Here is a 13,987-nt window from a genome sequence, read left to right as displayed (position 1 = left end):
CTTCAGGTTATTCCACAGTGTTTCTGCGTGAATAAGGTCGGACATCCTAACTGCTCATTTTAACACATTCATTTATATATATATATATATATATATATATATATTTTTTTTTTTTTAATGAACCCAAATTTGGGCTTGTGAGTTATGCATTTTGGTCATTTTCTGATTCAGTTACAAAACTTCTGACTAGCTTCAGATACCTGAATTTGTTTTTTTTTTAAAACTGTTTTATATTACCACACTAGACCATTACTTTGTGTTTTTTGGAAAAAATTATATGTCTGTCTTTTTTTTTTTTTCTTTTTGCATCCACAACATTCTTTCAGCATCTCCATGGAGCCCCTGTCTGTTTTTTTTTTTTTTTTTTTATATGAACTGCAAATGCTGTTTGGAGCTGTTTGTTTCATCCTACCTAACCAGTTTACATTTATGCATTGAACAGTTAATATGTTTTAAATGAGGTTATGTTAAAAGGCTATAAGATGATAACAGCCTACCTACTGTTGATGGTTCTTATAGCATCTTTGGTTAATCTAGATTAGTTGGATCTGGAGGCTAATGCTAACAGCTTGTAGGACAACGGCCAAGACCAAATCAGACTTTTTGAACCCTATGATTGTCACCAGGTATGTGTTGTTTAATATCTAACACAGATGATGATAATTAGGCCTACTAACACAGGAAATCAAAGATATATGCATAACACTGCCACTGATCTTCCAATGAATGTAAATAAGGAAGGAAAAAGAAATGCTTTTTTTGATAAAGCAGCTGTATCACATATGAGTGTAGATGTAAAAGCTCAAATTAACAAAGTGCTTGCTATTTTACATTTTCTTCCTTTTCAATAAGGAAATCACTCTGTCCAAAAAACATTATTCTTTATTTTCAATACATGTTTCCCCAATGGAAGATTATTGGCAGGGCACCACCTTTATCCATGTACTTTGCAAATGATGATTTGCTCAAAACTCTTTAATTTTTGTTGAATGGGGATGCCAGGAAAGTGTTAAATATTCATTTGCATGTTCTCTTTATAGTGGTCTTTGCTGATTGTAATGCAAGGACTTTAATAGAATCCCCTTCTCCTAAGAAAACATACATACATAAATCATATGTTTATCTTACTGATGGAAAGGACATTTGTAAGGTCACTATCAAATGACGTGCTAAACTTTTTCATATATTTACTTTTGCAGACACTGATGAAGCAGTATTTCCCTTTTTAGGCTTATAGGTCACCCTATAGTCACGACTTAGACTTGTGACCCCAGCAAATCACTGATTCAGATATAGAAATATGATGCTAAGCTAATTAAGTGAGAACAATTCCTGCAGACTTTATAATCAGTGATCTGATTTTATACACTCAGAGCTTATCTTTATATCTCTGCAATAATTGAGACAGAACAGCGTTTAAAGGTCTGCAATGGTGGTTCTAGCCCAAACTTTAGGAACCGCTGGGATGGAGACAGAAAAAATCTGCTATATATTTAGAGTCGGCAGAAATATTCATCTTCTATCTCGAGTTTTCAACTGCAAAGACACATAGGAGGATTTAGTGTTACTTTTCAGCTGCTCTGCTTTTAAAGCTCACATACTGTACAATATCCACACTCCCTGCGATGACATACCTAGAAATGAAGTGGTCTTGTTATTGTGAGACTGTTGCTTGGTTACCAGGCCTGTGTGGCTCTGTGTTTCTGTCATAGCGGTGTGTTCAGTGGGTGCAGGCCACTTAATATTTGTAATTGCGATAGATTAGTGTTCAAACACGATCAATTTACCCTCATAAAATATCAATGGTGTATTTTTACTTCTAATGTATGAGAAACATATTTTTGTGGAAAGCATCACAGTGTTTCTCTTTGTGGTAGATAAATACTGGCTTCTGATAAGCCATCAGGTTGTTGCAGATCTGGAGGAAAATTGTTAAGCCATAAGGGTGCCTTCCGTTGATAACAAATTCATCTTCCTCACCACATATGAGAGGTTGGGAAAAGTGGCGACAGGTGGTTGCCTTTCTGGGTGTCCTGCTCTCAGCTGTGGCTCAAGGCTTTAAGAGCCGTGCTCCTGTGCTTCTACCTAATACCTGGGGTTTGAAATCATTCCCCTTGTAGTGATGTCAGTCATAGACAGGATGTGAGCGCTGTGCAGCCCACACAGCTTTGAAGTGCTCAGAGATCCAATCTTGCCCTAACAGACTGAGCTTCCCCTTTACATGGCAGATGCAGACAGTTTAGACTGCTGCCGAAATGTGGTCTTCATTTGAGTGGCACGAAGCCAATCCTTTGCTGGAAATGGTCTGCCTCGTTAGGAGATTCGCCTGCAAGGGGCTGGAAAATCTGCCCGGCTAACCAGTATCCCCTAATAAAGACAATGTATGAGGACAGAGGCAGACAGGCAGGTCGGGCGTATCTTTATGTGTGTATCAGTGTGTGTGTGTGTGTGCAGGACTGAGCTTGTGTGTTTTTGCGTCTGTTGAGACGAGACTGGGGGTGGCTTCAGCTTTTTCCATTTTTGACGGTTGAGAGTTGTTTTTGAACCAAGCCCCGAAAAACACAGTTTTCTGGTTTGTGTGTTTTGTGTAACGCATCATTGCTTTTGTTAACATCCTCTAAAAAAATTAGACAGAAGAAATTGTTTTCTGTTTTTTTTAAATTAAAGTAATAAACAGTCATCCTTTTTTTGTCACAATAAGGCCCTATTGGGTGGGACAAGTAGTTTTCTCAGAACCCAGTTCAATTTGAACATGAATGTTATTTGCTTGATTTCATATAGTCTTAAATCATATATATATATATGAGGAGGCGGGCGCTGCTATATATATATATATATATATATATATATGTGTGTGTGTGTGTGTGTGTGTGTTTAGTCTATATGTAACAGATGCACCCTTGCACCCTGCAGTTTTAGTCAGACAGCTTGAACCCCAGTTACAGATAAGGCTACAGTACATGGCATACAGAAGGTTAAAGTCATCCACTGCTCAGGAAGGTCAGTTTGGGATTTTGTCGGATTATTAGAAAAAAAGTATCCCATTCTATTTTTTTTTTTTTTTTCAGGTTTTATTCTAGAGCAAAAATATAAAAATATGAAAGCATATTGAATTTAGATCGCCATTATATTGAGCAGCTCTAAATTGTTGTTGTAATAAAGATGTTTACAAAACTAGAGATTCTTAATTCTGTGGCAAAACACTGATTTGTGGCTTTTGTCAAGGTTTAACCTGTGTAGACTGTTTTCCCCTTTTGTAGTGTTTACTCTGGGCTTTTATATGGGAAACAATAGGATCAGCACCAGGATTTTTGTTATTGTTATTGTGAAACTTTGATCTTCTAAAATGTTGCTCTTGTAGAAGTTAGCTAAACATTTTTTTTCGCACAATCTTTTAGTCCCTTACTATGTTAATAATTGCATCTGGATGTATTAAAATAACTTTGGGTTTTTATCTTGCTGTGTTTCCTAAAGCTACGTGTTTTAAACCCTTTGATTATGGTTCTGACAGAATAAACCTCCTCAGACAATGAGCTCCTTCCACGACTTCCTTTATGAAGATCCTCCGCCTTATTTGAATTACATATTGCCTCCGCATTTATATTTTGAAAAATAGCTAGAAGATATTTGCCTCTGTGCCATCTGATATGTTACTGAATACTGATGGAAAATTAACTTGGAAAAAGCTTATAAAAAAAAGAGAAACCTCCAGAATTGTTAGAGAAACAGATCATATTGTTCCAAAAGTACTCAAATTTCCAGGCTGGGTTTTAATTCCGTCATATTAATCCACTGCAACTACAGATCAACATTTAAAATATAGCAATTCCTGTCAGAGTACTGATTGAATAATGTAGCATTACGTTAAATATTTATAAATTGTAGTAAAACAGCATAATAATCCATCTGTCTGAACAAGGTACAACATCACTATTTACTCTCTAAGTATATTAATTACAGTTTTTCTAGATTAAGTATGAAGAAAATTATTTTGTAGAGTTTATTTATAGCTGAATAGCAGGTGACCTACAGTAAGTTGGCTCACAATATGCCGAGATCTGTAAGGCTGCCAAGCTTCCTCTCATGGTATTCCTGTGTAACTGAACTATAACTCTGAGCCCTCTTCCTTTTTTTGTTTTGTTTTAGTTCTTTTAGGTGGAAAAATGGCAACAGTTACCTGTTTATGAGCTACTAGTATTTCAGAAGATTGATGAAGCTCAATTTAAAAAGTTGGGAGGCTGTTCTTTTAACGCAACGGCTGCAGCTGTTGGTGCGATTTCTCATCCATAGCATCTTAAATATTATCCTATTGAACCTTTGGATAATGTAATTGTTTATTTAATTATTAGGAGAATTCTGTTTAGATGATTTAAATATTCATTGTTGCTCTTTTTTGTGAGAGCAACCAGTAATGTCTTGGACTGAACTGCACTGATGGAAAAAAAATGTATATGGAAGAAGAAGGATCAACTCATTGGTTTTCTATATATATGGTGGATTTGGTATATCATATTTAGAGTAATTTATGTTGTATTTTATGTAGCGTGGATAAACTTAACGACAAGTAAATATAGTGTTATAAAACTCTACGGAAGAGACATTGTGGGTGGTAAATATGAACCAGACCGTCATGTATTTTGAATCTTGACTTGACATCAGTGGCCCTGAGCTGAACCCTTCAAAGCTCCCGAGGCTATAGGAGGGCAGATTTCATAGGGCACCATTTGTTTTACAACTGGGGCTGAGTTGTACAAGCAGAATCTTCACGCTCAGAAATGTTTCTAGAAATGTGCAAATAAGGACTCTAACTATAGTGTCTTGCAAAAATATTCACACCTCTTAAACTTTATCACACTTTGCCACATTATAGTCACAACCCCCAATGTATCTGACTGTAAAAGAACAACAATTTTTTTCATGGTAAGAAATGCATTTGGTAGAAAATGAAGCAAAGGCTAGATCATTTTTGTTACAAATACTTTTAAAAGGGATGGAGTTTATTTGAAGCCCTTCAAAGTCTAATAGCCATAAATATAATCCTGTGCATCTATTCTGTTAAACCATCAGTGTTGGGGAGACTTTTTGTGGACATTTTAATAAAGCAGTCTTCCACCTTAGCAAAAGAATGTGCCACAGCTGTAAATCTACCAAAACATGGCCGTCCACATGAATTAAGAAGCTTAATGATTGCATTAATCAGAGAATTGATTAAGATTACCGTGCTAAGTATGGCGGAGCTGCAGATCTCTGTCGCTCAGGTAGGAATGTCTCTTAACGTAAGTTACAGACCTCGCCCTTATTAAGGTGTGTCAAGCAGACAGGTCATTCACAGTTTGCAGCAGGCTATGAAGGATATATTTTTAACATATGGAAGGTGCTTTGCACTATTGCCTATTGTTAAATATTAATTGTAAAAAAAAAAAAAGAACTCTGTTGTGTTAAACTAAACCTATACTTTACCATAAACTATCTTTCCACACAGTAAAACATGAATGTTGCATGTTATGCTCTGGGGATGTTTTTCTTCAGTGTGGATGGGGAAGCTGGTCAAATTGATGGGAAGATGAAAGGCCTATGCCCCAGTGGACCATAGGCTGTCAGAGGTTGTAAAAGACTTCAAAACAACCCTAAACATAAAGCCAAAACTACGCTGTACAATTTAAAGCAAACTTGATGTGTTAGAGACAAACCAAAGAAAATGCATCCTAAAACAATCATGCTTTAATTGCTCTATTACATAACATTCAATTAGAATACAATGCATTTGCTTGTGGTAACATTATTCATTTAAGAAAGAAATTGAGCTAAATCGAGGGACTACTGCATAAAAATGCTCTCACATGCTAATGTGAAATTCTCTCCAAATTATGTAGGGTAAAAAGCAAATGTAAGTCTATTCAAAGAAAGAATAGGCTTAGTGACTCATTTCAGTTTTTCTACTGTTCCTGCTTTTTTTTGTTTTTTAATTTGGTTTATTTAGGAGCTTAGGATAGTGATACAGCTCTGCAAAGTGCTTTTTAAATAATCAGTTAATTAAGTGATGCAAGACTTTTGGCCAGATCAGACTCAGGAGAATTTAATATTTCATGACCAAAACACTGTTAATAAGCAAGGGCTAATGTCTCTATGTTTACAGAACACATTCAGTAACTGCAGAATGGGCAGTGTTCTCAGATTCAAACTGTTCCCTTAAACTTGCAGCCACATGAAACAGTCTTGTCCCAATCTGCTTGGTGTTAAGTCAAAGATGTGCTTAGGGTTCCTTCAAGCCACCAGCGTCGGCCTTTGGAGGCCCTTTGCCTAAGAGACGGTCAGGAAATTAAGCCCACATGATGTTTTTCCACAGTCAGAAAGAGAGATTTAGGAGAGATACGTGGGTAGCCAAGAGAGCTGCATTTGAGTGGGAGTCATGGAAAACAGGAGGAAGAGGGAGCGAGCGCGGCCCACGCCAAGAGGAAAGAAAGACTAGAGGAGGCGAGCGTGAGCGCCAGTATCATTACTCCTGCATTTTATGTTGCTTTCCTTGATGCTACCCCTTTCTACAGTATATAAATGTCACTGCATATGCCTTTTGTGACATTGCTATCATGCCGAGTAATTATTTCTGCAGAGCTTTAAATGAGTAAAAACAATTGTCTTTGACCCCTGTTCATTAACAGGCAACTTTTTGGCCTCACTGATGGGCAAAAGATTAGATTTAAGCTGCTTTTTATGCCTGTGGCCTCACTTATTTGTTTCTTCCGTTTTGTATGTCGCAGGTTAATGCATTTCTACAGCTTTAAAATAACAAAACTCTTAATGTCCTTTTTGTTTTACTCCTACAGTCCCCTAAAGTTCGACCTTACTCTGCAATGGATGGCGTCCCCTTCTTTCTCAGCAGAGTTAAATCTGAACCTCCAGAAGACCTCCTCGCTCATCATGACCTGCACTTCCACACGCAGACAGAACCAGTGGACCTGTCAATCAACAAGCCCCGTCCCTTGACCTTGTCCTCCACCACCACCACTAGCACAACCTCCTCGACGTCGCCCCCCCACAGATCCGCCTTTTCTCCATCTTCATTGTCTTCATCCTCCTCCTCCTCGTCTTCTCCATCGGTTATCACCTCAGCCTCCTCGGTGCTCACTCCAGGCCCCCTGGTTGCCCCCGGAAGTGGGGTGAGAGGTCAGCCGTATTTGCACATTCTGCAGTCTGTGCCACCGCCTCCGTCCAGTCCTCTGAGCCTGCAGGGAGCTGGGAAGTTGGCCGGCCATGTTCACCGCATACCAGTTGTGGTACAGTCATTGCCCCTCATGTACACCACTGCAGTACGGTCGCCCTCCAGCCTCAACAGTGCTATCATGCTACCTCTGCTGGAAGAGGCCAAAAGCCAGGGCAAAGGTGAGACCATACTCTTTGGGTTTACTACATATTTATGAGGATGACTTTGTTCTTTTTCGAATTTAAAGAAAAAATGTAATTCTGTTGTGGTTCTTCTGTAGTTATGCAATCAAAGAACCCATAAAAGTAAATACAAAGTTTTAGATTTCATGCATCTACCAGATATCATTGCCTACCAGGTAAACTTTACATACAATACAGCAGAGAATTGTTTCACCAGCTATTTTTTCTTTCCACTTTGCTTTTGTGAAGCCAGACATCCTTGCAAACGTTTTGTACCGAGTCAAGGCAGCTCCACTCTAGATTGTTTTCCTTAGGCTTTGTAAAGCATTTCTTTTTATTAAGCTGTTTTTTTTTTTTTTTTTCTCAACGATAAATTTTGAAGTAGTGTCGGTGAGGAAATGTTTATCTTAAAGTTTAACCTAATGGATGTAAAGAAAAAAAGAAATGGCAGATTAGTGACTTTTTTTTGCATAGAAAGGTTTTCTGCTTCCTAATAGATGTCTCCTCCAACTGCTCTTAAATGCCTCACCTTCTACTGGTTACAAACGATACAGTGCAGACATAAGGTCAAAAGATGTTGTGCCAAAGATGTGCTATCAACCTCAACATAAATTCATCTGTTCTTCCAGTATCATAAACTCAAACTCAAGAACCTTTTGAAAATTCCACATCAAGCTGAAGACATGTGATCTGTGTCTGATGAGGACATCATTTTCTTTTGGACTTTGAATTTTTATATTATATCGATAATGGACAAACCAATTAGAGATTCTTAGCAGAGACTACCCAATTTTCTTTATAAAATCTCCTTATAGTGTAGCTGTTCAATCTAATAAGGTTCCCACTGTCTTTGTAAGAAAAAAAGGCCCATACTATCATGGATTCTTCTTCGTTAAAATGGGCATACTATAAACAATAGGTTTATATCAGCCCATCCTGGAGATATTAATGCTGAAAAGCTCACTCGTATTTATTCCCATCTGAAAAAAGGTCCAAATAAAATGATCATACCAAAAAAGTTTGAAAAATAAACAATCGACTGGACTTTGTTTCCGAGTTTGAAGATGTTTTGCTTCCCATCCAGGAAGTTTTTTCAATTCAAAAGGTCAGAATTAGCATAGAGTTCAAAACTTTACATTGTAGCCCAAAATATAAACTATATAAATAAAACTTCCAACTCAACTCTAGTTCTGACAATTTTTTTAGAAAATGCTTCCATCTGAAAACTTGTAAACCGAGTCCAGTGGATTGTTTTTTTTTACTTTTTTGGAATGACCATGACCTGGATGACTGAGAATCTTCACCAGCATAAAACAATCATAGTTTAAGAGATATTGGAAGTCTATATTTTTATTTAATTTCGAGAATTAAGGTTTATGGCTATCCGGGACATTACTCCAAAACGATGGGTAAAGTAATTTTCATGTGTGTTAATACATTTTTAACATAATCGTGGGGAAAATTGCTGACTTCAAGATATCAAGCACACTCTCTTTGACCTTCTTCACATTTAAAGTAAGCCACTACAGAATATTGCTTAAGAAACTGGCTGTTGATAGATTATTACATTTAAATATATTGAGGAAAGGTTAAGTGGAAGGAAAAAGGGTGGTGTGGTATTAAGGGGATTGTGACATTGGATACTCTAACCCATGGTGTGTACAGTTGTTTTAAGTCTGTTCTGAGGAGTATAGTTAATTTACCTGCAGATTTATTGCCGAAGGTGTTTATAAATGGTCTTTGGATGCAAACATGTTGCACCTTTTGAATAATGATAAGGTTTACAGATAAAATGGCATTTCTGTCTTCAACAGCCTGTCTTCAAAGGCAGATATGTAAGATAATTTGAGTATTAGACTTCTGGTACAATCTTTACTGTGTATTGAGGTTTTTTTTTTTTTGGGTGTGGTTTTACTGCCAGCTGCTGGAAGAAAGCCTACAGGAGGTGTTTCAGTCCAAGTCCACGAAGTACACAGAGCAGCTTATGGTTGCAAAAGAGGTCGCTCCTCGTCACTCCCTGCAGAAAACGGATAGACGCATTTAGAATTGCACTCACGCCCATGTACAGTATGTTCTGTACATACAAGCAAAACAACAAAGGTGTAATTAGAGCATATGCTCAGACAGACACTTGGCTGCTTGGGTGGGGTGGTCCTTAGAGATGGGGCGTTTTAAATACCGTCTATCTGCTTTCATGGAGAGGAGAGGAAAGAAGCGGGAAGTATAAGAAAAACAAAACTTGCACCAAAGGGTGTGGATGTTGCTGGATATTAAAGATGGGTGGCACATAAACAAACACATGCTTGCATGCATGCAATACTCAGCATTGGCTCTAATAGAATCAAACCGAAACAGAGGAAATACTGTGAATTAGTGTTGCGCGTTGGGTGTGGTGGATGTAGCAGGCCAACAAGACAAGCAGACTATTGAGCTAATTTGTCACATAAGACTTAATGTTAAAAAAAAGGCTCCGGGTCAAAATTCCAACAGCATATTGGGTATTACTGCAAAGAATGTTGAACTTAACAGGGTGTACTCCATCACTTGCCCAATCACTGCTGTACTACAAAGGCAAGGGAGTTTTGACAGTGCATTGATAGACTGATATCGGCTTATAATTTTGCTTGGATTAGATATGTTTGCTATGTTTCTTTATTGAAAGCCCAATATCATATGGTCAAATAAATAAAACTGAAATCAAACTAAATTGGCTGGCTGGATATCTTTCCCACAGAACCATATTGTGTGAAAACTAGGCACCTCGTTCAGTTGGGTTTATAAGTATTCCTCCTGGATGGGTTTTATTCACAGAAATATCTGTCACTACACTTAAAGCTGGCATGTGGTATCCAGTTGCAATTTAATCCAGGTTTAATTTATTGTCATTTCATCTAAAGAAAGAACTGTCACTGAGCTCTTTCTGAGATCCCGCTACTATTGAAATAACTTCTGGAACAGAAAATGAATAGAAAGTTTAGAAATGCGGTTCAGCAGTGCATTGCTGTTTGAAACTCTTCTAACCCTAACACGTGCATTCATTTCACTTTTTGGCAGCTCCTTGGCTTTGTTGTTACTTATAAAGCATAGAATGTTTGGGTTTGTCTGAATTTGTCAAATTAGGGTTTCACTATTAACATTTTAATATTTAGTGCAATGTATTGAGTGCAATGAAAAGATGACACGTGGTCTGGAAATGTACATTGCAGGAGTACACGTGTATTAAAAGTAGATTTTACAGTATGTTGTCTCATGTTGGTTGATGGTGAACTCATTACATTATATGGTGCACCTCTTACCTCCACCATTAGTTTTCATTGGCTCTCTTGCTCTTGCTCAACATGTTATTGACAACATTTGGATCAAATTATTTTTAGTTTAAAATTAATTTGAAATTCTCATGAATGCACTCCCTTATGCACAGGGTGGAATGCATCATATTAACGAGAATTATGTACAAAGTTATCTGAAGTTAAGAATGTGTTGAATCTGATGCGGTGCGCTTTTAGGAGCCTAGGTGAAAAAATAAGAGAAAGTTATGACAAGAACACAAAATGTTGCATGAGGCCCATTGAATGCTAATTTTCACCTTTATGCAAAATACACAGTGATGTCTGTTGATTCAACAGGTTATCAGGCCCCACAGTATTTATGTCATTTTAAACATTCTTTTTAATGTTGTTAGATTAAATTTTGGGAAACTCAATTCTAGTTTTGAATGAAAAAGGCAACCTTAAATAAATATGTTCAGTGTCTGAAGTTTCATTCTGTCACCAACAATTATTGCTTAAATTAACATAGAAACTCAGTATATTTTCTTTATCAAGCTGTTTGTAAAGACATTTCAGCTAATCCCAGTTTCCTCCACTGATTAATACAAGTCTCTTTTTTAAAGCTAAGAAAATATTACATCTGTAACTTTGTTCTCCTTAATGCTGGTGAAATATAATAAATGCTTCATCACACCTTTTTAAGCGATTGATAGAGTTTACATAGTGTTAAGATGCTATGTAAATTTCTGACCAATAAATGCAGCTTGTCTCAAAGTGTGAATAACCGACACATTAAGTTTTTAGCTGATGAGGCTGCCAATTAAATTTTTCTGTTGTGCATGAATTGTATTGCTAGTGCTCTTTTGATTTAACATGACCTGGTCGGTCCTTATTACTATTCTAACTAATTTATTTGATTTTTCTGGTTGAATAAAGCATTAAAATAAGCCCCCTCCTCCCCAAGGAGAACTTTATTATGAGCACCTTTTTCAGTTCTCAACTAAGACCTATAGATGCACTCTTACACCTACTGTTCTGTGCAAACACACACACACATACAGGTCGGCCACCCTCTTTCAGTGAGGGTGGGTATCCTTTTCTTTCACTGCTGTCTGCCTGTCTCCGGCAGGAGGTTTCCATGGAAACAGGGCTTGACTGGAAACAACAGGAGCGAAAGAAAGAAATCCAGCGCTCTGCCCACCTCTCCACCAATACTCCTTTGTGTCCGTCTTTCAGAACCCCCCCCCCTTCCAGTGATGCATTTTGAACTAATTACAGGTTTTTCACAGGGCCGCTGACCACTCTGCATGTCTTCATCTGTGGCGACAGTGCAGAACCTTTCAAAGCAAAAGTCCAGCCGAGTTAAGGATTATTTCTGTGTCCCCTCCACTCCACCCCTTCAGTAATAACACCATGTCGGCTCCCAACTCAAGACCATTATTATGGACCATTATGGACACAGTCTCAGCTGAGAGGGCAGAGGAGGTGAAGTCCTGATAGCTTATAAAAGCCTAAAGCTCAGAGTAACTAGAGATGCAGACATTAGTGAACACCACTCTATATATCCATATATGCTCCATCTGCCGGGTGTATTATCTTCAGACATAAAATCTTTGCCATATAATTTCAGATTCTTTCCTTTTTTTCCACTCTAATTGTGAAACTGCTCCATTACTGCAGATTTTAGCACCTTTTCTTTGACAAGTACTCTCGATCAGGTCTGTGTTTATGTTTTTTTTCTTCTTGACAATGATTTCTGGAGTACTCCAGGATGTTCGCTTCCTGTGTCCATGGAGACGGATCTCTCTGAGCTCTGGCAAAGTACCCGAATTTCTGCCCAAAGGACGAATTGTCACAATGATGTAACTTTCTTGCATGTGAAATTGTCCAACTGACTTAAAGATTTATTTCAGTGACATGAGACTTTTTTCTTTGTGGCTTAGCCAACAAGAGCAGTCAGGTAAAGGATAATTTGTACTTGCTGATTATAGAGCTGTGTGGGTTTTATTTCTGTCAGTTGCAAAGTGCCTTATATAAGTATTTATGCTCCTTTGCACATTTTGTCATTTCACAAAACTTTTAGTATCGTTTAACTTTACAACCAGCATTTCTGCATATTTGGGAAGTAAAATGAAAGGAATAGAAGAATTTCATGAACGTTTGGTAAAGGCAGTTAATGTCACTTTTTGCTGAAAGATATTGAGATTGAATTATTTCCTTCCTCTCTCTTGTTTCTGGTTTGTTTTAACACACAACTGCTTTGATCTAAATGATCATACTGTAGTTTTTATTGTATATTTAGGATTGTGATGGTCTATGCATTGGTGTTTCTATACATTTGCTGAATAAATAATTGGTAAATTAAACTGTAAAAACTGTAAAGAGGTATGATTAGATTTGTCTAAGGATACAGTCAATCATGCTTTATTCTGTCAGCCCATATCATCATAAAAAAACTGATTTAGTATAATGTGTCGAGTACAGGAGTCATAACAGGGGTCAGGACCAGATCCTTTACCACTCTAGAGTCATCCACAGGTTTATGACTGGTTATCCTGCCCAGTATTCCTCTCCATTCATCATCTAGTAATCTCTGACCAGTTTCCTTTCTTTGCATTAGAAAAGCATCCCCATATTATGGTGGTCACGCCATTATGTATCACTGTCCAATACAGTCTTACATCAATTATTGATGCATGGTCCAGCTCCTGTCACATCAGATACTGATGCAATGGTGGTACCTAACTTAGAAAATGTTTCCTTAAGCTGTAATGTAAATAAGGACCCATCCTTTAACCTAACCCCTAAACCTAATCAGACACTTATACATGTTACCATGCCCACCTAAAGCTTTCAATAATAACTGTTTTGGCTAAATGTTCTTTTTTTTTTTTTATTTGTCGCATGATACAACATCCCCAACCTGTAAGTACATGTTTGTGATGCTTAGGGGACTTTGACCAAGCATGAGTATTTGGTGAGGTGGGAGTGAAAATGTGTTGCGCAATCAGGTGGTGTTTTCCACACATAACCTTTGCTACAACTAAAATTTCTGCTTTTGTCTAATCTGATCAAATCACACATCGCATCACTTTTGTTGGTCTACATGGTTTGTTTCAAACTGCAAACTGGATTCCTTGAATAATAATTGTCCTGTCAAGAGGTTATCTTGTCTGAGCTGTGAATCTCTGCAGCTCTTCCAGAGTTACCATAGGCCTTTTTACTGCTTTTGGGGATTTTTCAGCTGGTAACTTTAGGTGGCAGCCCGTCTCTTAGTAACTTTGAATTGTGCCATACTCTTTCTGTTTTGGATTGTGGATTGAACAGCACTCTCA

At 37.5% G+C, this 13,987-nt stretch overlaps 1 protein-coding gene across 1 annotated transcript in view; it reads left to right on the top strand.

Moving 5' to 3' along the window:
* Positions 1-13,987, top strand: part of klf12 (Kruppel-like factor 12) — a 55,630-nt gene that overhangs the window by 22,769 nt on the left and 18,874 nt on the right. Inside the window, exon 3 of the mRNA XM_015387700.1 lies at positions 6,825-7,380. Within this exon, the coding sequence (XP_015243186.1) occupies positions 6,825-7,380 (556 nt within the window). The remainder of the gene's footprint in view (positions 1-6,824; positions 7,381-13,987) is intronic.

Source organism: Cyprinodon variegatus, unplaced genomic scaffold, assembly GCF_000732505.1.
Source record: "Cyprinodon variegatus isolate N-32 unplaced genomic scaffold, C_variegatus-1.0 Scaffold401, whole genome shotgun sequence".
Taxonomy (NCBI): domain Eukaryota; kingdom Metazoa; phylum Chordata; class Actinopteri; order Cyprinodontiformes; family Cyprinodontidae; genus Cyprinodon; species Cyprinodon variegatus.
The sequence above is the reverse complement of the archived record's forward strand: the minus strand, read 5'-3'. Positions and strand labels throughout refer to the sequence as shown.